Here is a 26,413-nt window from a genome sequence, read left to right as displayed (position 1 = left end):
TATTTAAAAAAAATACACAACACATTCGAAAGAGATTTTTTTCTCGGCAGCATCCAAACCATATCTCAAAATTGACATTTCAGTTTGACAGCTATGCAGTGATAATTACAGAACATTCATTCAGTTATTTATTTTACTGAAATGGCAACACAGAATTTGCTGTGCTCTTTCGGTGAAAATTGTGCTTTTAATTTTTTTAGGAAAAACGTATTTTTGTTAACAGATTTCTAGTGAAAACTATCACCTTTAACACCCATTTTGAATTTTGAAAATCCGATTTGATTATCAAAAGATATTTCAATTTTAACACATCCATATTTAGGCTGATTGTTCCGAGGTTCAAGGTTATACGAAGTTTGAATAAAATATGAATGTATTTTGAGTGGAATGTCTTTTGACAATCTAAACTGATTTACAAAGTTCAAAAAGGGTTTTCAAAGTAAGAAATTCCTCTACAAGTATGTTTCAAACATTTTTTGTAAAGATCGAACCTCCTTTAAGACCATGTCACGTAAAATCCTTACCAAAACTCAAATAGCTTTAAAATTTAAAAACGCAATTTTCACCGATAAAATATTTTGACACAACTTACTACGAATAAATCTCTGATGAGGTATCTCGGTTTATTAAATATACTGATTAGGACAATTTAAGAAAAATAGCGACGCTTTACAAAAATAGGTTTGTCACAAAACACAAAATTCTGAAAAACCGAACTTTGTGTTTAAAATCATTCGTAATGCAAGGCTAATTTAAAAAGTAAAAAAAAGATAGTTGCAAAAAGTAATTCAAAAAATGCCGAGAAATATTCTTATGTCTTTTTTTTTTGGCATGTTTACAAGATAAGGATTTTTTTTGGCCTCGGTAGCTTTCAATGTGATGTAGTTGCATATAATTTGCAAAGATTATACCGATTTTGAAATAGCCCAGAAAAATAAGCGGTTTTTTTTTTAATTTAAATGATTATTTATAAATGTTAAAATATTTTATTCAATAAAAAAATGAATGCTGTTCGCTAACTGGGCTTAGCCAAAAATTCCCAGAGAACTATCAATGTACCGTGAACTGGGGTCAATCGGGACACATGGGCCGAATTGGGACAGCAGTGTTAACCATGTTGGAGCACAATATTTTGATTTTTCTGGTTGGCTTCGGTTAGAACAGACTCAGACCAACAAAATGTGTACATCCATTTCCAAATTTTAAAGCTTTAAGTGCTCTAAAAACTGCTGTCCCTATTTAGACTGAAGTCCTGATCCGCCCCAGATTACGGAATTATAAAATAATAAAATAAAAGTTACTTAAATTTGTGCCCAGAGCTAATTTTGATCTTTCCTTTAATTGTGACCTGAAATTACACAAAAACTTTAAAAGGTATTTTATTCATAACACTCGATTTTTGCATCCATTGAACCATCGGCCATTTTGGATTGTTTTTGTTTATTGGCGTTTGACTGCTTTTTTAGTTTAGTTTATCTAGAGCGTTTTCAACTGAAGTCAAGTGATAAGTAGCTCAATAGGAAGTGAAAAAGCAAGTTTTTATCAACAGTTTCACAAAATAAATTGCTTGAATAGTGAATATCAGAAAATTGGATAAAGTTAGGAGCGAGTGCTTAACCTGTCAAACATACGAGAATTTCCCCTACTGTATATTGATTTCAATACCTGAAATTAACCCTAAAATAGCTTTAACTTGAAAACAAGGGTCCTGATTGCTCGGAAAGACACTTTGGCGAGCGAGCACAAATCAAACGTGAGGCAAAACTGCCCTGATGAATTCCTACCGTTTGTCACTTCCACGCCAATCGCTACTGAATACTCTCTCTTTTACTCTCGCTCTCACTCGAATCGGCTGGTACAGTCAGTTTTGAACAACATTTTAGTTAAAATGATTTTAATCAAAAATCGATAAAAATATTCATAATTGGAAGCAATATTTTTTCAATAATTTTATTTAAAAAAAATTGTAATAATGTCAACCTGATTTCATCGGCTATGAGTAAGTCATTACTGATCTTTGATCCGTTTTGTACCGTATATCCACGCATTTCTTCTTCTCAGTAGTGAATACAAAGCAGTCGGGCTTGCAGCTTCAATTTTTGTACAGTGGACTCTCTCGTTGTCGACCGTCGAGAGCGAGAGTTATCAAATTATAGAATGAAAAATCAAAGCAATCTATTTGAAGGCACAGAAAGATTTAATACATTTTTGGGTACAATTAATATAATTTTTTAGAATGGATTTTTTGAATATTTAGAATTAAAAAAAAGTGCTTGAGGCGTAATCTACCTCAAAGAAGATGAACAGAAAGCGTTGTATGACTTTAAAATACCAGTATCAGTTTCAAAGAAAATACAAAAAAAAAAATACAAAAAATTTATGTTTTGCCGATAGCGATCAATCTGCCATGTTCAGAAATTGATTTTAGTTGACAGGGAGTTATGTGTAAACTTAATTCCTCAACCAAGAGATTTTCGAGATCTTAACTCCTACCAAACTCTCAGTCACCTAAAATCCATTTCTGAACTTGACAGATTGCTCGCTTTTGTTTTGATTTTCTTGCAACACCAAATACCTTTGGTTATTTAAGGTATTTTATTTGAAACTGTTTTCAAAACTCTCTCGCTTTAGATTAAGTTTTGTTTGTTTTCAAAGAGGAAGATAGAATCCTTAACCTGTCAAAGCTATCAGAATTTATTTCCTAATGTTTCAGTAGCGATATCCGCTCATTATGTCTTGAGCATTTTGTGATACCTATATTTCAACATTTTAAAAAGGAAGCTTGAGATTCAGTTTTTTTTATTCAAAAAAGGAATGATCACGAATTTAAGGCGAAAATTCAGATCAATTTCGAATAGAGCAGTAAAATCTACCTCATTATGGTTACGGTGAAGGTAACTCACACCTTCAGCACATGACTATCACCGATTACTAATTAATGCCAACAAGTACGAGACGCAAACTCAAACGGATAAATCACGAAGACAGCGCCCGATTAAGTTGATAACCTAAACTCCGATTGATCACGAAAGCTTTAGCCGTAATATTAAGTAGTTAATGCCAATAAAATCAACCTAAAAAGGGAGGAGGACCCCGGCGGTTAAGGCGAAGTTACAATCCACCCCCGTCAATCTTTACACCTTCTGCAAAACTGGTTTTGCGTGACTATTGGCTCATTTTTACGTTTTTAGTATTGACGCCGAGCATGATAATGAGAAGAAAGTGCAATTTCTCGCTAAACATGCTAAACCATGCTGCAGGTGAGTAAGTGTTGTGCATGTTTTAAAAATATGCTGTAACAACTTGGAAGCCCACTCCTAAGGGGTGTAGTCGTTCATCAATCTGCTCACAACACACTGCAAGTCGGGCACGTACAGTCTGTGAAATACCAAAAAGTGGTCAGCGAGGGTGAAGAGCCCGAAATGCCTCCCGCGGACGTGATTTGATTTTATGTTTTATTTTATTTTTGTGTTCTTTTTTTACCTTTCTGCTCACATCGAAAACACTCGTTAAATGCTTGGGCGAAATGTTACGTTATTGGATTTGGATCGTAAAGTTATGTGTGGCCAAGACCGTGGGGGGAACGTTTGGACCCCGATGGCGGTTCAAAACACCGGGGACCGGATTATGTGACACACTTGATTGGTTATGCTTGCGATGAGAAAAATTTAAAAATTAACAAATTTTCATCATTAGTTCGTCCAAACATGTCTCCATACAATTTTGTCGACAGTCAGCCCCAACATGAGAAATGATAAAAAAAACTGTTTTAGGGCTTTTTCAAATGTAAGGTTTTAGACTACGAGAAACAAAATCGCATTTTTTGACAGTTTGGAAGTTTGCCTGCATTTGTTTGCAGAAACGTCAGCCTGCATACAGTTTGTTTTTTTTTTTCAAGTTTGGCAAACTATCAAACAAGAAAAAGTGCGAGTTTGTTTGCTTGTCATAGTCTTATACCTCCTCAACTCTATTCTGACTTGAATTCAAACAACAAGTTAGCCACATTATTTGTTTACAAAAGATTTGTTTGACGCTCATGTAAACCAAGATAAGCAATAACACGACTTAAATTTCAGTTTCTCACAGATGCCCGCAACCATCTGTTGACTTTGAGAAGAGTATGTGACAGAATTTCCAAACAAAGCTAAATTACTCGTACGCCAAGCCACACCACTTTTTTATGGCGACACTCTCGAGCAAACACAGCCTCCCACTCTTGGGTTCTTACCCACATAATGGGTGCATTTTTCTCCACGAATGACTAAACCTTTTCAGTTGAGAATGAGCCGTATTGTTGTTTTTCTCCCGCGCGCGGGCAGGAATACATATGGCACGCAATTATTGTCGCCTGTTTTATGGCTCAGCCTGAAGGTTTGTTTAGGTTATTTCCCATGTCGCGCTGCTCCATGACAAACGTCGTCGTTTTGCTGATAAGAACAACCGTTACAGTGGCCTAAAAGTTGCGGGAAAACATGCATTTCGAAATATTGTTTAGATTTCTTAAGCGTGTAAAGTGTCATTCTTGGAAGTTTTATGGCAAACGCCAAACTGTCAAAAAGGTTACACGCTGCAGAAATGTCAACAGTTTTGAAACTGAATAACTGAAACTAGATTATTTGTGTCAAAACTGACTGTTTTGTTATTAAATTTGACAGTTTGGCGTTTGCCATAAAATATCCGGTGTTCAAAAGAAATGAAAATTTGACCTAGTTGACACGTCTTGCTGCGTGATCCGAATTCGACGCCTTCCAAAATGTCTCAATTAACCGTCAAAATGTCTTATCTACCATCTTCCCAAAAACGAGAAACACTTAACATGATAATCGTGTTAAGTACGTAGCACCACCGCCAGTGGTCCAAACTGCTTCGGGCCAAGACTTGACCTCCAAATTAGGCGCTGCACGCTGATAAAATCTCGCGTGCATTTATCGTAAATTGGCCGACGACCGCAGGCGCTTCGATGGGACCGAAAAAGAAGAGCCAAAAATGATAAAATAAATAAAAACAATAAATATTTGACTTCCCAGATGAAGATGCACGGAAAAAATTGACAACTTCAAAATGCCATAATGGTGTTTGCGCTATTAAAGCGCAAATTAAACCGATCTGTCAAACTTTTATAGCATCCGCCATTATGTTATGTTTTTTTCCGTGTTTCTTACCCACAGGAAGTGATTTTTTCTAACTGTTCTTCGTCGAACCGCTGCGTTCCGCAGCTTCGACCATCTGCCAAAAAGCGTTTCAATCTCTTTAATGGCACAAGAAAAGAGCGAACCAAAACAGAAAACGCCGAAAATAAAGAGTTACAAAAAAGCTACATTTTATTCGAGAGGATGTTGGCCATTTGTTTTGGGGCGATCTTTTGACCCAGATATCCGTGGGCACGGGAATGGGTCGCGGCGAGTTATGTCACTTCGTGTTTTCGAATCAAATTATGGAAATTTCGCCTCTTTCACCGGAACATCACGCGGCGTTCGCGTTCGCGGGCCTCTTCTCCGCTGCTGCCCTGTAATTATACTTTCATCGGCATGGTTAGATGCATTAGTGGCCAATTTCTTCGGCGTGGCAATTATGTCCGGCGAATGTCAATGTATCTGGATCATGGTCAAGCGCGAATTATGGCACGGTTTGTTTATGGTTTCAAGTTTGTTTTGCTGCACCCTAGATTCACTAGATTGTCATTTTTTTGTTTGAAAATAAAACACAACTGCCAATTAGCGTGTTAAAGTTGGACCGCGTCCATTGCGAATTGATTGTTGTGTTACAAATTTAATTATACAGCCAGTACGGTGAGCGACTGTCACACTGAAAGCATTGGAGTCGCGCCAACCTTGACTTTGGTGACGTTTCGACACCTACAATTGAACAACCTTGCCCCTCTGTGACAGTTGTCAAGGCGCTTGCTATAAAAATTGCTGGGTTGCCAGCATAGCTGAAATGCATCATCGCGCTGCTATAAAACCAACTTTTTGACCAAAATCCAAAAACTACTTAATTTGGCAATCGCTGGACCCGACTTGACCGGTTAGCCCTAAAATTACACCAAATTTAATCATCGCATTAAAATCCGCAACTTGTAGCCCACTTTCGAAAGCACTTTTTGCTGATTTTGCTACCCAAGTAGTTGTTTTCAAAAAACAAGCTGGCGCAAAAAATCCCTCTCAAAAAAAGCAAGCTTACAATTGAAGCATAAAGCTACTTTACCGGTACTCAACAAGCCCAAGTTGTCCGATTTGCATTTATAATGTGGTTGTTACGATGTTTTGGCTATCTCTTGCTCTCGCCGTCAACACTAACTTTCCCGTCAGCTCTTAATTTTGAGCTTATGTCAACCAAAAGGTGCGAAAAGCATCTTCAATCTAAACAATAACGTAACCAAACCAAACGGGCGACCATTATGGCAAGCGGCGTTGACAGATGTGCGCGCCATAATCAAGATGGCGCCTCTAAACAAAGCCGGTCAGTGAGAGTTGGCAGTAGAAAAAAGTGTGCTAATGGGGTGGTAGCTTGTTTCGAGAAACGCAAGATTGTGTTGTTTTTGTTCACGAGATTTCCTTCCTTCTCGGCGGCGTGAAATAAGATGAGGAAGAAGAAAGCTTGTTGTGTTGTTCCAGGTGTGGTGCTTTCTGTCGAAGTGGGCTGTCGACGGAATGTGTGTGAGTGCCCGTAAAGTTGATTCATGAGCCCATATCTCTACCGGCGTGATGACCACCATCAGCATGAGCTTGCAAAAGTGGCCGAATGAGGTTAGGGAAGAAGCAGGAGGTGCCACAAGTAGCAGCTCCATTTTTTGTTGTTTGTAATGTCTGCAATAATGACGCGAAAAAGTGAAATTGTCCAATTATGCACTTGATATGATTGATGAGGGATAAACGCGGAGAAACTTTGCTGGAGTGTTTTGTTGGCAGCACTGCTAGCTGTCAAAAATTTATAGCGGAACACACGTTAATGTTTCGGTGATATATCCAGCTGTCAAAAGTCAAGTCACAAGCCAAAATAAAGCATTTTGACAGCTGCAGTTTTTATAGCGACTCAACCTGTGCAAACATAATCGAGTATAGGACGATCGGGGTGGGCACTCTTCAAACAAGCTAAATTATATAAAAATTCCTCTGTTCGTAACGAATGCGGAACTGATACCAGCGGCGGTGAACCAACCCGTCAAACGACCGTTGCGTGCGCTATAATACCGAACCGGGTGTGTTTGTGTACCTTGAAACAACAACAATCGAGTTTTCTGGCGGCGACAGCCGCTTGGTGGAATGTGTGAATTAATTATGCCACCTAGAGACCCCCTCCTCCGTGCGCGATTAGTGACCCCTGCAAACTTTGCCAAGGTGGGGCAAGTCGCCAGCTCCCGTACGACGCCATTATGGCAAACAGAAACGTCAAACCGGGTGCCGATTCACCCGGAATGGCTGAGCAAACAACTTGGGCGCGCATTTTTTAAACATTTATCAATTAATTAGTATTCATGCCGAGCGGGAAGGCCCCACATTCTGATGCCAATCATTCATTCTTCCCGAAAAGCAGCGTTTCGCTACGGGATTTTTTTTTGTGGCCGGGAAACCGTTACCAAGGGGCACGATGCAACCCAATTCTTGCACCACTCTCACGAAAGGAGGCAACATTTATAACTTTATTCAAATCGCTCGACCGCTGCGATTAGAGTTTATTAATAACCGCGAGATTCGCTGAATGATTTATGGCAAAAGCTGGTTGGATGCCGAGGATTTTGTTGGCAAAGCAAAAAGTAAGACATAACTCAACCCATAATTGTATAACTTTGTAGAAACATGTAGAAAGTTGCTTTATAATGTGAACTGTCAAACTTGGCTAAAATTTGACAGCAGTTTCCATCGATTATAGCGAAGCAAACATAACAATAGCAAAACAATCAAGATATTCTTTGTAAACATTGAACTTTTTCCTGTGCAACCTCGCTCAATTCTAACACGCGCTCGACATTATCACAAAATTTATGGCGAATTTGTCCCTTTTTGACATTCAGGGCTGCTTTCCAATTTATCTCCTATCTGTCAAAGGTTCAAACGAGCCATAAATCAGATGTTTTTAATGCACTTCTCGCGCCTGAAGTTCAATGTCAGTGTCAGCTCGAGGGACTGATGATCACGATCAAGGGTCAGGGAAAACGCGTAACCCCCTCCAATACCGACCAGAAACCCTTGACAGTCAGTCAGCGAGTGGTTGAACTCGAAATGTTTTTGTTTTTGAATGCTTTGGCGGTCCATCCGCCTTTTTTCGCGCTGAGCTGTCTGTTGGAAAGGGTGTTTGTGTTGTTTTGGAACAAGAGCTCTACACGCTGCACTGCACTGATTTACATATGTTTTGCTTTCATTGTTTTTAATGCCAAAGAGCTTGCTTCTACCTGGTTTTGCGTCGATATTTTGCGTGTTTTTGACCGTAACAAGTGCATTTTTTATGTTAACATGGCATTTCTCCAAGTTAAGTTAACTCTTGCCATAATGGCGTTTGCAACGGGGTGACTAAACTTGCGGCTGTCAAACTCCTGTCAAAATTCGCCATAATGGTGAACCCAAACAAGAACGCTCTCAAAAGCAAAACTCGCCTGCACGTGTGTCGTTTGTTCCAGAGCAAAACGATTGATTCCGGCATGGCTATTAGTGTTTGTGTGTGTGCCATTGGGGTCGTTCAGCTTAGTCACGATCTCTCCTACTGAAAACTGCTGCGGCTGCCACCAGAAGTCAGTCCTACTTAAAAGTGTAACATGCTCTAAAATTCCAAACATTAATCGATCGATCAGCGACGTTAAGACAACTTTATGGCCACCAGAAGAAGGGAATGTTGGTTGGCGCGCTCGCAAAAAAGTCAGTCAGCATAAACAGGTCTTCACCGTGAGTACGTTTAGCAATTGACGTCTGCAAGAGCTTAGCCGAGCACAACAAAAAAATGGTAAACGCGGCCGCTCTCCTTGACAGATGGTGACCGTTCTTGTTTTTATGGCGTAGCGCAAGCGACGTTTGTTACTTTTGATGAATATGTGGCAATTACTGGCTCTGGCATTCCTTCTGACTGTGTTTTGATCTGCAGAGATATGTTTGACACTGAGTAGCATAAAAAATTGAGCAATTGAGACCACGTTCAAGGCGCTCAAGAGACGGTTTGACAGCGGCGAAGTTTGCCATAATGGCTGACGCGCTTGATGTTATCTCTTTTTGCTGGGCAACTCTCACTTGGGCTGCACGCCAATTAGGACTCTCGATCGAGAGAAAAGGTAATGCAACTTGCAGTCACTTATCGATTGCTGTTCGGCGAAGCAAACAAATTTTCATTTCTGTCAAAAACGGGTTTCGTCGGGCCATAATGGGCCTAATAAAGATGTAAAAGCGAAATTGGCTTTTTTTTACTTTCGATTTTATCATTCGTGGCCTGATTTTGGAGCAAATTTTAAGTACGAAATTTACGCTCTTGTCAAACCAGAGTAGACGAGGTATTTTGAAAAGTATGCCATAATGGCGTATGCTATGAAAAATGTCAGTAAACGAATGCTATAAAAGAACGCAAACAATTCCGTATTAACTTTTCAATTTCACGAACCTGTAGATGTAAACAAACCGTCTATCCCACTTGATCTAGTGACAGTTCACGTTGAGTAAGAAAAGAAAAGGCTGCTTGTTTACGTCTACGGATTCGCCCATTTGAAAATTAAATCGGAATTAAGGCAGCCTTGAAAAAAACTGACAGTAGTGTTACTTTTGGAACCATAACGAAGACAACTGTTGTCAAATTTGGGACAATAACAAACACACTAAAGGCACACCATGATAAAAAATAAAATGAAATGAAATGAAAGGAGATATTGGACTATGGCAAACCTACATTTTTTGTGTTTGACAGATTGCCAAACTCCAGGGTTGTTACGGACGGCGCGGATCGCGCGGATGGCGCGGATGGCGCGTATCGCGCGGATCTGGCGCGGATTTGCTGGCTAATTTTGCTCAGGCGCGGATTTCGCGCGGATAGCAGTTTTGATAAACAAAATAATTGAGAACGATAGAAATTCTTTCAAATTAAAAAGGAAAATATTATTAGGAATTAAATGAATTTTATCTTTTTCGTTAAGTGCGAAAACATCAATTTCTAAGAAGTTGTAAATGAAGAAAATTTTCTTCTAAAAATTATTGATTACTTTTTTTTTCTTAATACGAAACTTTGGAATAATCTCTAAGGAGCGATTTTTTTTAATGAATTGAGATTTGTTATATAAATTTAACATAACATTAGAACTCATTATTTTTAAAACAATTCAAAAAATACCAATTTTATTAAAATCAAAATAACAAAATTCGAAAAATTACAGAATTTTAAAAATTTGAAGCTATGAAACTTTTTAGATTTTCTATGTTTTTTTCAATATTAAAAATATTTTTTTAAATTTTTGGTTTATTGAAAAAATTAAAAATTCTGTTGCCACTCTGATTCAGGTATAGTTGATTCTATTCCCAAATATCACAACATGACGAAATCCACTTAGAAATCTGCTAAAATCTAAAAGCAAAATGTAATGTTAAAATTAAAAAAAAAAAATAAGAAATCCGGAATTCAACAATTTGAATTTTCAGAGTTTACATCTGGAGTTTTTTTTAAAGGTCTAATAAACCAAATTTTCAGTTTTTGCTTTTTGGGTGTTTTTAGAACCGCCTTGAGTCAGGGGTATTGAAAAACACCCAAAAAGCAAAAACTGAAAATTTGGTTTATTGGTCCTTTTAAAATAAAACTCCAGACATGTTCAAATAATAAAAAAAAGAATTCATAATTTGAACTTGTCAAAACACAGACTCAAAAAACTTAAAAGTACGAATTATTCAATTGAAAAATTACGAAAATATTACAATTGATTTTTTTTGTTAATTTTTAATGTTTTAAGAAAGTTCTTAAGTTATCAAATTATTAAATTATTAAATTTTTATATTATTAGATTATTGTTGAATTTTTATATTGTTAAATTTTAAATTATTAAATTATTAGATTATTGTTAAATTTTTATATTGTTAAATTTTAAATTATTAAATTATTAAATTATTAAATTATTAAATTATTAAATTATTAAATTATTAAATTATTAAATTATTAAATTATTAAATTATTAAATTATTAAATTATTGAATTATTAAATTATTAAATTATTAAATTATTAAATTATTAAATTATTAAATTATTAAATTATTAAATTATTAAATTATTAAATTATTAAATTATAAAATTATTAAATTATTAAATTATTAAATTATTAAATTATTAAATTATTAAATTATTAAATTATTAAATTATTAAATTATTAAATTATTAAATTATTAAATTATTAAATTATTGAATTATTAAATTATTAAATTATTAAATTATTAAATTATTAAATTATTAAATTATTAAATTATTAAATTATTAAATTATTAAATTATTAAATTATTAAATTATTAAATTATTAAATTATTAAATTATTAAATTATTAAATTATTAAATTATTAAATTATTAAATTATTAAATTATTAAATTATTAAATTATTAAATTATTAAATTATTAAATTATTAAATTATTAAATTATTAAATTATTAAATTATTAAATTATTAAATTATTAAATTATTAAATTATTAAATTATTAAATTATTAAATTATTAAATTATTAAATTATTAAATTATTAAATTATTAAATTATTAAATTATTAAATTATTAAATTATTAAATTATTAAATTATTAAATTATTAAATTATTAAATTATTAAATTATTAAATTATTAAATTATTAAATTATTAAATTATTAAATTATTAAATTATTAAATTATTAAATTATTAAATTATTAAATTATTAAATTATTAAATTATTAAATTATTAAATTATTAAATTATTAAATTATTAAATTATTAAATTATTAAATTATTAAATTATTAAATTATTAAATTATTAAATTATTAAATTATTAAATTATTAAATTATTAAATTATTAAATTATTAAATTATTAAATTATTAAATTATTAAATTATTAAATTATTAAATTATTAAATTATTAAATTATTAAATTATTAAATTATTAAATTATTAAATTATTAAATTATTAAATTATTAAATTATTAAATTATTAAATTATTAAATTATTAAATTATTAAATTATTAAATTATTAAATTATTAAATTATTAAATTATTAAATTATTAAATTATTAAATTATTAAATTATTAAATTATTAAATTATTAAATTATTAAATTATTAAATTATTAAATTATTAAATTATTAAATTATTAAATTATTAAATTATTAAATTATTAAATTATTAAATTATTAAATTATTAAATTATTAAATTATTAAATTATTAAATTATTAAATTATTAAATTATTAAATTATTAAATTATTAAATTATTAAATTATTAAATTATTAAATTATTAAATTATTAAATTATTAAATTATTAAATTATTAAATTATTAAATTATTAAATTATTAAATTATTAAATTATTAAATTATTAAATTATTAAATTATTAAATTATTAAATTATTAAATTATTAAATTATTAAATTATTAAATTATTAAATTATTAAATTATTAAATTATTAAATTATTAAATTATTAAATTATTAAATTATTAAATTATTAAATTATTAAATTATTAAATTATTAAATTTAGAGAAGAAAATAATAATATTTCGTTTTTCGATTTTCCAGAGTTAAGTTTTGGCGAGAATTATGAAGTATTAAATCCCTAGATTTTATAATTTGGTGATTTATTTTATGGTTTTAAATTTTTTTCCTGAATTTGTTTTTAAAGCAACGATATTTAAAGTGTTGCAAAATATGCTAATATTCTTTCAGAAATGGCAATAAAGGTTCCATTTGGTACAGGTGGGATATGAATCCACAACTGATCAACGGTACTGATTCAAATGCCTTCTGTATTATTCTTTTTTCGTTTAAAATTTCATTCATTATGTTACTCTCTTCTATGTTTGTCGCGATTTTTTTATATGGCGCGGATTTCGCGCGGATTGGGTTTTGGGGTCGGCGCGGATCTGGCGCGGATTTTTTTTTGACTTTTCCGTAACAACCCTGAAACTCGTAAACTTGTTAGCAACCAACTCGCAAACAAAGCATATTTTAAGCAAGCTGACGTTTCTGCAAATAAATATACGTAAACAAACAAAGCAGACAAACTGTCAAAAAATGCGAGTTTGTTTGTTACAGTAACTTTATTTTGTTTTTGCCAATCCACAGGGGTTTCAGCGAGTTGTTTTCAGTTTTTGTTGCTACCTGAATTTCGGGAATTCGATGATTAGCTTATCAAAAGTTATTTGGTATTGTTAAGTTTTTATTCATCCAAGATCAATCAAAGAAATGCTTATTCTCGAAACGAAACGTCAAAAAGTGACGTGCAACAAGTGAGCATGATCACGACTCCTTGTCAAATCAAAGCAAACGTCAAAAATTTGCCATAATGGTGTGTGGTATAAAATGTGACGTTTTCACACCACGTGCTTCAGCACCAACAAAACATACCAAATCTAACCTCACTTTTTCCCCTTCTCTTCCCTTTCCAGGGTTCCGACCCTCGGGCGGCCACCTGCCGGGGGAAGCTCCAGAACCGGCGCTGCAAGCTCAACCAGGAAATCAACAAAGAGCTCCGGCTGCGGGCCGGCGCCGAGAACCTGTACAAGGCCACCACCAACAAGAAGCTCAAGGACACGGTGGCGCTGGAGCTCAGCTTTGTCAACTCGAACCTGCAGCTGCTCAAGGAGCAACTCTCGGAGCTGAACTCGTCGATGGAAATCTACCAGAACGAGGGGTGGGTATTTTTTACAAATTTAATACCGCGCATTTTAGTGATCCCGTATGACCTCATCGAATTCCACTTGTTAGCCAATTGAATTGCGTGAAAAAAAAAACAACAATCCTTTCAATAAATTGAGGAAGGTGGTGAGATCATCCTCTCAGGAACCTGTTCTTCTTCTTCAATCAAAAGTAACACTTTGCATGATTACAGGTTCCTCCCGACGACGATTAGTCGTGATGAACATCTCCAAGATGGCATGTTGTTGGGCGCTTTTTTTCTGCAGACTCACCTTAACAAACAAAAACACTTTGTACTTCCCTGTATCAAGGTAAACCACGAATCCGGGCCCCAGAGATCGAACTCTCTTTATTCGATTCACACGCGGTGTTCGACGGGCACCTTTACCTTGTCTTTGGCTTGTCATTACTTCGACGCGAGGGATCGAGGAACGACCTATCCAACTGGCAGTGATGGTTGTTGCGTTTTGACGCGCGTCGTCAAAGTTGGCCTGTGGCCAAATTTGTAGGGTCACTGATTTCGCCATGGTAACTAGACGGGTGTGAGTTCAAATCCCGCTTAAAAAAGTTTTTTTTTTCTTTTATTTTATCGCTTTTCCCTTAAAATCCGTAAATTTTGGCAGATTAATTCAACGTCATGCTGTCTATTCGATCACAATCGTACCTCCTTTCCCCGCCATCTCCTTGCCACATTTTTTTGCACTGACAAGACAAGGCAAGGCTCTTGTCGTCCCCCAAGGCGTAATCAATCAATCAAACACCAAAAAAACGACCAGACTCTTGCCGCGAAGTAACAACAACAACAGCAAAAAGAAGAATGGGTACAAAAAAACCAACAACCGACAGTACAAATCGACGCGCTGTCCACTATTCCACGCCCCATTAACCCTCAAGTGTTTGGAATTGAAAAATATACAATTGATTTACATAGCTCAAAAGACGCCGTTTTTTTCAGCCAAGCATCCAAACATTATTTTTTCAAAAAATGATATTTGCGCAATAATTTTTTTGCTAGAAATGTCTAATTGGAAAATGGGTAAATTTTTTTTAGAGTGTAACTTTATTTTTTTAGATGTTTTAAACTGCATTTATAACTTTTCCAAAGACACATTGATGAGAAAAGCCGTTCTCAAGGTACATTTTTTTAAATTTTAAAAGCATTTTTGTATGGACACTTGGACAGCTGCCAAAATTGTATGATAACTTGTATGAAAGAACAAATTATGCAAACTACAGATCATACAGATTTTAAAATTTTAAGGCTGTTCAAAATGTATTTTTATATGAAAAAACTTTTCAAACTATTCAAAAAAGTACACTTGAACATTATCATTTTAAAGCAGATATTTTTATTAACTTTATTAACTTCCATGGCAATTAAAAAAACTAAAAATTCCAAAGCTTTTTAAATTTATTAACCTTTTTTAAAGTTTAAAGGTTTTAAAATGCAAATAATGCATAACATTAAAAAAAGATTTTCGAATAAAAAAATTGATGGGCAAAAGTGTAAAATCATAAATCAAATAGAAAAATGTTAAAAAATTTGACATTTTTTTTCATTTTTTTTTCTTGTTTTATGTTCCAAAATGTTAAAAACTTCATAAGTCCTGAAATGTGTATAAATTAATCATAAAAATCCAAATTTTCCAAATTGAAAAACTAAGATATTATAAACTTTATTTTTAAATTTAGAATAGATCTAAAATTGCAAAAAATCCTAAAATGTTCAAGAAAGATCTGGAAATTTCCAAGATTTTTGAAGATGTAATTTAAGTTTCAAAAATTTAAAAATAAAATCATAAATTTCAGCTAAAAAAAATAAGGAAATTAAAAAAAATCCTGATAAATCAAAAAAAATAAAATGAAGAACTTCCAAAAAATTTCAAATGATACAAAATTTCTAAAATAAGTCTGGCCCAAATTTTTTTTTAAGTTTAGTTTGTGTATTTATATTTTTTTATTTGTTTGCTCCCCTCTCAACCCCGGCTAGAACGGAGGGACAAAAACTTTGAAAAATATTTGCATCGGCCTGAGAAAAAAAAAAAACAAAAAAAAATATATGGAAACAAGGGTTTGAAAAAACAATTCAAAAAATTAAAGAGATTCAAAAATATTATTTTTTTTTAAATATTTTCATTAATTAAAAGTTTAAAAATTAGATTTAAATTTAGTTTTTTTTTCGTTCTATCTAAAGTCTTGTTTAACTTTTTTTTAAGTTCTAAAATGTTTTGGATATTTTATAAGCCCTATAAGGCCGATGCAATTATTTAAAAAAGTAAAAAAGCTGGAGAATGTATTTTAATTTGATTTCAGCTGGTTGCACTTGAATTTTCATTGAAATTTTGAAGTTTATTGTAAAAATATTTTTTTTGCCCCCTGATTTTTTGGGCCAATTTTGAAGGGGAGGTGACAAAAACTTTTAAAAATAGTTAAACAATCCTAATTTAAAAAAATGAAACCTGAAAAAAATCATTGATTTTAAATTATTCATAATTAAAAAAAAACATTTTTTTAGGATTTCTAAAATTTTAAAATATTATAAACTTAACTTATTAAAATTTCAAGTATATCAAAATTTTTAAAATTTTCAGAAATGTTCAGAAATTTCTAAAAAGGTATAGAAAATTCTGGAAATTTTCTAAAATTAAAAAAATTAAATCATAAATTTCAGTTTAAAAAATTAAAAAAAATCTAAAATAAAAAACAAAAATAATCTGACATTTTTTGAAAAGATTTTTCAAAACTTTCAATTTTTTTAACACAATTGAAAATTAAAAAAAAACATTCAATGATTTTTTTTAGAATACATTTTTTTAAACTAAATATATTCGAAATTTTCAAGAATTGCAATGATTTAAATGAAAAGTACAAGCGTTACATTTTTGTTTAAATTTCCCAAAAATAAAACGCTAAAATTCCAAAAATTTTAAGGGCTTTAAATAGCATGATTTTTTTTTCAAATTAAGAAATTAAAAATAGGAACAAGAAGTTTTTTTTTAATTTTAATCTTTTTCAAGAATTTTTGCAGATTAAAATCAACAAAGAAAATTGTTAAAGTTTAATTAGCAAAGTATAATTGAGAAATTAAATTTAATGCGATTAATTGACAAAACGAAATTGTTCCAAAGCAAAACTGAAAAATAAAATTAACAAAGTAACAATAACAAATAAAAATTGTTTTTTATTAGCTTAAATTGACAAACTTAAATTGACAGATTAAAATTGACATATTAAAATTGCAAATGTAAATTTAAAATGTAATATTGACAATGTAAAATCGACAAAGTGAAATAGACAAAGAGAAATTGACAAAGTAATATCAACAAGATAAAATTGAAAAAGTTTAATTAGGAAAGTATGATTGACAAATAAAATTGGAATAGTAAAGTGTGGAAGGCGAAATAGGCAAAGAAAATTTATAAAAAAATGAAATTGTCGAAATTGAAATCGAAAACAAAAATTCAAGCTCCCTACAGGCACTCAAGGGTTCATTCTGCCAGCTTGAATCGGAATTCTTCTCATCGGCCGGCCGTCAAGTCAATATCCGCCCTCGAAATCATACCCTTCCCTCAACCTTCCCCCCTCGAATTTTCTCAGTTGGGGTCTCAATCAATGGATGGGTACGATTTTTTTTTTGTCTCTCTGATTTTCTTACACAACCGGTTAATTCATAGTCCCCTCCCCTCCCAAAAGACAGACTACTGCTCGAGGGCTTACGGCGAGGGTTATTTGCATATTAAGGTATGTATACGCGAAGAACCAACCAAGTTGTTCGTCTTCTTCTTATTCTTTGAACGCCCGAGGCCAACGTCATTAGCTTAGGAAAATACTCTAGACGAGAAGAGACATTCGGTTAAAGTTATGCACGTGGAAATGAGTTCTGCGCTTAAGGGGAACCGGGCTTGATTGCGTGGAAAAATGTGTCGTTATTATTGTTAAGTTTATGCTTTGAAATATTGTTAAACGAAAAATATGTTGATTACGCTGGATTAAAATCATGTTTAGATATTTTAACCAAAAGCTACTAATAAAATATGAGAAACTATCATCAAATAGAACAATTTGATATTTTCAATTATTTTTTAATGCTATGATTTTTATTTTTAAATTTGTAGTCTAAAGATTTTGGCAATTGCTTAAAATAATAAATAACACTGAACTGTAAAGACAAAACTTACTCAATGTTTTTGAACTAGAATACAGACCCCATAGAAAACTCCAGACACCGACTTCCGTCCCCCCAAGGTTGTTAGAATTATCAAGTGTCGTCATCTTTCTACCATCACCGTCGTCGCATGCAGCGGAAAAAGGAAATAAGTCTTTCTCCATCCGTTCTTAGAGCACCCTCCTTTATCCATTCTAATAGGTGCAATTTGTCTCGAAGAGGGGGCGTGTTAGAAAATGCGAATATTTTACCCCCTTGCTTTGAGTCATCAAAGGTGGGGTTGGGCATCAGAGGAAGATCTTCAAGAACAGTTTACCGCGCTCGCGCGGTAATTTCCTCGTGTGTGTGTCTATACCTATTACTTGTACCACATGACGGCTAATAGCTCGGCGACGCACCGGGTAATTACGCTAATTGTTGCACACACAGGCAACACGACTGTGTGGGGTTTCTGGAATCTTCCTTCCCACCTGCCAGGTGTAATCTACCTTGTTCTTATCATTTCTTGCGCGCGCTCCTAAGTAAAGTAGAGCAAAAATGTCCCCTTGTCAGCCAATTCCGCCGGCGGGAGGTTTAACCTGGACTTGGGAGGTTAATGGGCAGCGTTTTATCTACGCGCGGCGCAATTTTTTTTATCGTAAACCCATTTATGACGTTTTATGGTCCGATGGTAATTAGAAGCGAACGATGAGTGACTAATTTGTGCGCGTCGGTGAAACATCTGAGCCTTTGAACATCTTATGGGTATATTTTTTAAATTTAAAATTAATTTTATTTGTTTTTAATTTCAAATCGAGTATTTTTGAAATGTTTGTTTAAATTCTTTGAATTTCTTTCCCTTGTTACCTGGGTGCTGAATAGTGGTTCGCAAAACGGCCTCAATTTTGAACTGTCAATGTGGAACCAATTTACTGTTTGCCAAAAGTAGAGAGTATTTTTATCGATCATTAAAAATTGTTTATGTGGCTTTTGAGAACCTGCAGTTGAAGTCGAGAAATCTTAAGAAAGTTGAAGGCGAAGTTGTTTATGGTGTCGATGCGGTTGTATCCATCCAGAAGCTATCTTTATCGTTTGGTTCCGTTTTAAAAACCTACTGGTTTAGTGAAAATCTTCTCTGTTTCTTGGGTCAGCTTCGCTAGGATTAGCGATGTTTATTTGATGGACCAAGAAGAGCTGCAGGATTCCAAAATCAGCCAGGGAATTTATCTGTGACATCGCAGAATGACACTCTCGCCACAGTTCTTCGTCACCCGTAAAAATGAAAAAAAATCTCTTCTAACCGATCGAAACTTGAAAACACACACAAAATTTTCCAGAAAAAAATGTCAAAAACCAGACAAAATAAAACACATACTACTTATCAGTAAGAAAAAAGTCATGCTTGTGCTTGAACAGTCTCCTACTTTATAGATGTAAATAAAGTGGGATCATTCGAAAATCACGTCACGCATTCTCTCTATTCATCACCCAGCTTGTTACCTTTGATTACCTTTTTTTTAATTTGGCTATTTAATCTATTTTTTAAAGCTTAAGACTTATTATTAAAAACACCTGATCGCTTTAAAGCCTTCGGCAAACTTACTTGACAAGGAGTATTCAGGAAAAAAAATACACTGAAAAAAGTACACTCATTTTTTATCATCAAAGTTAAATTCCTAAACTACTTTGTAGTGTCCCTCGGATAAAATAAAAGTAGTGCCAGCCACAATTAAATAGGTTGCATAATTTTCAAGAAAAATAATATTTGTTCAAACAATTATTCCTGATGCCGGAGGAGTGATAAAAAAGCAAAATTTTAATCCATACATGAGGTGTGCACTTTGTTGGAGAGCTTTTTACAACTTGCACGATTGTTGCAAAATCTCTGAAATCCGCAAAAACTAATCCAAAATATTTGAAAAATTTGGAATATAAAAAAACATGAATTTAACTTTTAATATTAATATTGAAGTTGCACAAAAGCTTTTTTCAGTTCTGATGCGGGTGATCTGATTTGAACCGTTAATCTTTATCGAAGGCATAAAATCGTTAATAAAAATGGATATTTTTAACTGATTCTTGAATGAATATTCAATATAACACCATTTTGAAATGTTAGTCTTGACTTAACATATTTTTTTCGAAAAGTTCAGAAAATTTCGCAAATGTTTCATTTTTTACTTTCAAAATGTGTGTGAAATTTGTATTTCTAAATGAGAGGCTGTTTGGGTGAGACTTGAAAAACTTAAATTTTTCTATTTGTAGATTCAACCTTCAATGTTTCTTAGGCAAAGGTTTAGATTTTTTTTTTTTTGAACTTCTGAAAAATATTTTTGGAAATGATCACTTATGGGCACTGTTTTTAGAAACTCAAATACTGCAAATCTTTATTTAACATTAAACTTTATGTGGTCATATCCTGAAAACGTGCAATTAATTAAAATTTCTGTAAAATGCTTTTTGGTTATAAATTCGATTTGACATTGCATCAAAATCTGTAGTCTAAGAAGACTTTTGTCGAGAACAGAACACTGTTGAAGTCTGCAAGTAGTAGACGAAATACGCATCTGTCAAGATAGTAAAAATATATAACGGAATTAAAAGGAACAACTCGTCTCTTAGTATTCATAGTAATGCATTCTGCTAAAACGCTCAACCGAACCGCAATACTTTTGAGTTTTCTATTTATTCCCAAAAAAACACAATTTTCAAAAAATCTGACTCGGCGCCAAAACAGGGTATCTGTCCCTATTTTAGGTCTAGTACCTATTTTGGGTCTACCAAACTTAATTCAACGACATTGTGTATTTCACCAAATCTGGCAGGAATCTACCACTTGAGAATGATTTGTGCTGTTATTATTTTCCTTTTGGTGGGCTATAATAATTCACTTTTTCCTCTTAAATTAGAAAAAATGCAATAAATGTATTACCGTCAACTGGGGCGAATCGGGACTACAGTCTGAATAGGGACAGCGAGTTTATGAACCGTTAAAAGCTTCAAATTTGAAAATGAATGCACACATTTTGTTGCTCTGAATCTTGTCTAACCGAAATCAATCTAAATTATCAAAATATTAGGCTTCAACATTGCTAAAACTGCTGTCCCAATTCGCCCCATATGTCCCGATTCACCCCAGATGACGGTACTCTTGACTTTTTTCTTGGCAAATTGCTACTTGCCCATTACCATTGTTCACCACTTTTGCTTACCGCTTCTTGGCAGTCAGCGTCACGGCGTGCATCGCTCAGCACACGAATGAGAACCGTCAACCGAATTTTCAACCACCGGTAATGTGTGTTTATTGGTGGGTGGCACAATCCCGTCTCAAAAACAATCACTAAACTGCCATCAAATCAATAAAATAACTGATTAAAGTTACTTTGTCCATCTTGGAGACCATGGATATATATTTACGGTACATTTGACACTTCTCCAAACTGTGACAGTGTGTGTGTGTGTGTGTGTGTGTGCGCGCTTTTCACACATTACAGTCTTTCTCGCATATTACGTGTTTAATGTTTGGCTGTGCATTAATTGTTTAATTATGTTGAAAACTCATAAATGAATGATATAAATAATGTCCATACTAATTATGCACGTTATGCAACTGAAATCAATTATTCTTATGTTAATTTATGGCTATGGAAACATTACAATGATTCAGCATGGTTGTCGACCGAATTTGTGCGGCTGTACTGTACGAGCTGGGGCTGAACCGTACGTCAAAAGGGTTTAGAGTTTAAGTAAAAGTGCGCTCGGCTTAGAAGGCCCAAAATAGGGACAAATACCCTATTTGTCCGTATTTCCCTATGACTCAAAAGTTGCAGGTTATTATTTTTTGGAACTTTTAAAATCGCCAAAAATAATGCCGGTGTTTTTTTCTTTCTTAATAGTCTTCAACAATACCGATCGGCGATTCCTTCAAAAGATACAGATACAGACCTACCAAAATTGTATTAAGACTTGTTTTGGTGAACCAATGACACAGCATGGCTACTTTGGTCATAGGAAAGGCCCGTTCAAAAGTTTAAGCAAAACAAAAAAAAAATACAAAAATATCATTTCTGAATTTCGGAGGAACAATTCACGAGTCATATTGTTCCAAATAAAATAAATACTACCTAACTGAATACCCCGATTAAAAATTAAAATTAAGATGCATTATTTCATTTTTATAGAGCTTATTTTTGTTTTTGGAACGAACCTGATCGCTTCCCTAGTAACATTAAATGTAACATTAATTTTTTTAAACTTACAAGTTTTATCAGGGTTCTGAAAACCCTCATCCAACCTAAATAGGCTTTTATGGCCTGCGTTATACTTAAAATGTTACTAGGGTTATGAATGCAAATAATCATTTAAATTTTAATTCTGTTTTAATTAATTCCGTCCTATTCTTCATAAATCAGCTTAAAAGTTTATTTTTTTCTGAGTTTGCAGAAATTAAATAATTTTGAAAGCGTAATTCCGATGTTTAGTAAAGATAATCCTTTTTTTACTTCTGTATTTCAGAATCAGATAAATAAAACTAATTCAAAAGCAAATAAACTAATTATTTGAGAATCTCTTAAATACACCCATCTCTGTGTCTCTGGGTAAAAATGTGCATCACTTTTGTTTGAACACTAGTGAAAAAAGCTTCTTACGTTTTAACGCATATGTTTCCAAAACACCCAAAGTGACGTTGCATGTATCACCAGATCGTGCATCTCCCGAAACCCATTAAACTCACAAAACGTGATCCACGCGAGCGTTTGCTTTTGGACCCAATTACCACAACGAGACATGCTTTCTCACTTTCTTCAACCGCGCCGCAATTTCCTTCTTAATAACCGCGCGTCACTTTTATTGCGCTGCACTAACTTTGGGTCCCCATCAAACTCTACCTCTTGAAAAATTTCTCTACAAAATATCAGTTTGGATGCTCAAAACGGACGGATCCATCACTTACTTCCCCCCCTCAACGGGCGCTTTTGGGTTTGAAAATGATGGATATTGAATGGACTTGACGTCCAATTACAGATTTACCCCAGTGTGCCCATTTCGGAGGTGCCATCTACGCTGTCAAGGTTTTTGGGCGAACGTTAATCGTTTCTTTTTTTCTTACTTTCTTGTGAAATTGAAAAGCAATCAATATCGTTTGATAGCCGCTTGTTTGAAGATTGTAGCCACTTTCAAGATTTGTTTCAAGTCTAGTTAAAATTGAAGCGAGTTAGGGAAGCTCGTCTTAGTTTCATAGAAGTCAAAATTTTCATGCATTTTTTACAGGGAGCGAAACGCACTAAAGTTATTTACAAACAAATGTTGTTGAATGGTTGTTTCAAAAAATGGTCAGTGTAACAAATTAAGGTGAAAGGTAGAGCATCACACCAAAAATGGCAGATTGTCAATCAAACTTCAAACTTGCAAACATCTGCTGTTATCAACCAACTTGTTGTCAAGGAGGTTGTCAAAAATCATACACACACGTTCAAAATCACTCAGTTTTCGTCAAAACCAGACGACTCAGAAATGAGTAAATAGAGCTTATGTCAGATTTGGGCGAGTTTCACACGGCATTAAATGAAAATTTACTGAATTTCACCAATATCTGAGTGAAATTCACGCATCTTTGACAGAAGCTTTATTTACTTATTTTTGGGTAGGTTCGGTTTTGACGAAATCTTATTGATTTTGAACGTGCGTGTACCTTCGACCCCACATGAAATCAATGTTTGTAGTTTGTAGTGTACGGTCTCTAATCTTGACCACATCACCCACCCCCAGTTCGGCTCGAGTTTGTCCACGGGAAAAATGATTACGAAGACGCCACATGATGACATGTGCGCGCAGAGAAGGAAGCTGATGTCATAATTATAGCCAGGGAAAAATAATGGCTCCCATCACGGAGAGAGACGAGTCACGTGGGAGATGGGTGGCCATCATTTTGCATTATCTAGGTAGGCTGAAAAGGTAATTTCCCCCAACAACGTCCGTGATGAGAGAAGAGTAGGCTGGTGACAGTACTTCATCATCGTCGCAGAAACGATGATGCTTGAGAAGCAAATTTCCCTCCAGCGCACGCGATCGTGATCATGGTCTCCTAATGGTTGCATTTTGTTGCCATAACGCCGCAGTTTGTCACGAAAAATGATCTGTCAGTCAACGGTGTGGGGAAGAGAGAGAGGGGGGAGCAAAAGGGCACGTTTTCATCTTCCCAACCCTTTCCCTCGGTTGATGTTGATTGATGTCGTTGTTTGTTGGTTTTGAATTTTTGATTGAGCATGAACAATTTGCTATAATCGCAATTTGAAGACCCCTCGGCGTAATTGTTAACGGTGCATCTGGCAACACGGTTTCCAAAATTTCCTCGAAAGTGACAGCTAGTCTGACAAGCCGACATTATGACAGTTTCGGCATTGTACAAATTTTGCTCGTCTTTCGACATTTTTTCAAACGCAAAATAGCCTAATACCTCGAAATGTCAAAAAGTGCATAACATCGCTAATGATAATCGTGGGCACGAAAAAACATCCCCCCAAAAATTATAACCTCAAACCGTACCCCAAAGCCCAAATAATACGAAAGAAATGCAAAACGCTGCTGCAGCTACCGTCAGCTGGTTTGTTACGCAATTTAAAGCCTCACCCCGGCGCCGCCATGGCAACCGCACCGGGGGGTTAGTAAACAAATTAATAAAATTAATTTCGATTGTTCAGAACGGGGGGTCCACCGCACACACGAGTAAAACGTGTACTTTCCTTTCATCGCCGATTGATCTTTATCGCGCGGAGACTTTTTTTTAGTGATGAAAAGTGCTGTAATAATGCGAACAATGTCGGCAATTTAAACTAGTTCAAAATTCCGGTTTTCTTATTGCATTTTTTTCCTTTTTTTTGCAGGCTGGATTACGTCATACCGATGATCCCGCTCGGGCTGAAGGAAACCAAAGAGGTCAGCTTCATGGAACCCTTCTCGGACTTTATCCTGGAGCACTACAGCGAGGACTCGAACGTGTACGAGGACGCGATCGCGGACATTACCGATACGAGACAGGTTGGTTTAAAGCGAGAGGGTGGACAGATTTAGAGTTAACAAAAAAAATGTTAAGTATTGTCTCGAAAAAAAGTGTAAATTTACATCGTTGTTTGAGTAATTTCCACACAAGTTGAAGTAAAACTACATGAAAAATGAGGTAATACTCATCCATCAAATTTTTAAACATTCAAAAGGTTTTGTGGGGTCTTATGGGTTTCTTATGTTAATTGGGAGATTTGTTTTTCTTAGGGTACGTTATCCATTAGTGGACCCCTTTCCTATAGTGGACCCTCTGAAGGGTTTTTGATGAATAATTCAATAAAATCACAATTTCAAGCGTGTTGTTGTCTACAAATCATTTATTTGGCATGTTCAGTATCATTTAAAACAATGTTGACTGACATTGAATTGTCCTTTTCACCAAAATAAGTGTTTTGAGTTCGACATCTGAAATCAGCCATGGCCACTAGCATTTTCACAACAAAACTGCATTTATATTTTATGATTGAATTAACCATCCAATCATTTTTTGACTGATTATTTAACTTCAGCAAGTCGAAATAATGTAAGTTTAAGGATCTTTACTAAAATGAAGCGAAGAACTGCCATTTTAGAGCAAAAATAAGGGGGGTCCAATATAGGACAACGAAATCCAAACTTTTTCAAAAGTGGACCCCTGTTAATTTAACCTTCAAAAATGAAGAAAACTGTGTATTCAAGCAAAAGTTTCTCTAAACATGCAATAAATGCTTGTTGTTATCAACCTAAACGCATATTTTTTTCAATTATGAGTATAAATATAGCTGTTTTTATGTTTAAAGTACCAAAAATGCTGTATCCACAAGAATTTATAATTAATCAAAACTATAGTTAATTGTACTTAACTGAAGCATCATAATTGCAGTTTGAAATGATATTTTATAATAATACATCAAGAACAAAACATTTTTTTAAATAAACATGCGTGGTTTTATCAGCAACTGTAAACAAATCTATTATTTAGTTTCGGTCAACCATTTATGTAATTAATATGGAAAAAATTGCATCAAGATTACTTTTTTGAATTATTTTTATGTTTATAGTGGTTTTTGAAACGTTTTCTCTGATCTTTTTCGGAAATAAATGTGTTTAAATGTCTGTTAGGTTTTTTGTTGTTTAAAGCCAAATTTGTTAACAAAACATATTTGTTTATAATGAAAAGTGAGCAAAATCCATCTTTTATTCATTATATCTATCATTAGACCTACACCATGCACCAAAACATCAAATATAGGTTAAATTTGGTATCAAAATAACAGTTTGCCTATAGTGGACCCGGGTCCACAATCGGATTATGGACCCGGGTCCACTATAGGAAAAGGGGGTCCATAACAAGGCAAAAAAACTTTTTTTTCAAATGGCTATTTTTCTGCTTAAAAACAAATAA

The 26,413-nt window shown here is 33.7% G+C and overlaps 1 protein-coding gene across 2 annotated transcripts in view; it reads left to right on the top strand.

Annotated features, from left to right (window-relative positions):
• Nucleotides 1–26,413, top strand: part of LOC120413708 (rhophilin-2) — a 49,157-nt gene that overhangs the window by 12,363 nt on the left and 10,381 nt on the right. Inside the window, exons 2-3 of one of the 2 annotated variants that reach the window (XM_052706777.1) lie at nt 13,574–13,818; nt 24,852–25,005. In XM_052706777.1, coding sequence (XP_052562737.1) covers nt 13,574–13,818; nt 24,852–25,005 — 399 coding nt within the window. Of the gene's footprint in view, nt 1–13,573; nt 13,819–24,760; nt 24,787–24,851; nt 25,006–26,413 lie in introns of those variants that run through there. The other variant, XM_039574629.2, reaches the window with a different exon arrangement.

Source organism: Culex pipiens, chromosome 1 (assembly GCF_016801865.2).
Source record: "Culex pipiens pallens isolate TS chromosome 1, TS_CPP_V2, whole genome shotgun sequence".
Classification (NCBI taxonomy): domain Eukaryota; kingdom Metazoa; phylum Arthropoda; class Insecta; order Diptera; family Culicidae; genus Culex; species Culex pipiens.
Note: the sequence above shows the minus strand (reverse complement) of the source record. Positions and strands in the feature narration are given on the sequence as shown.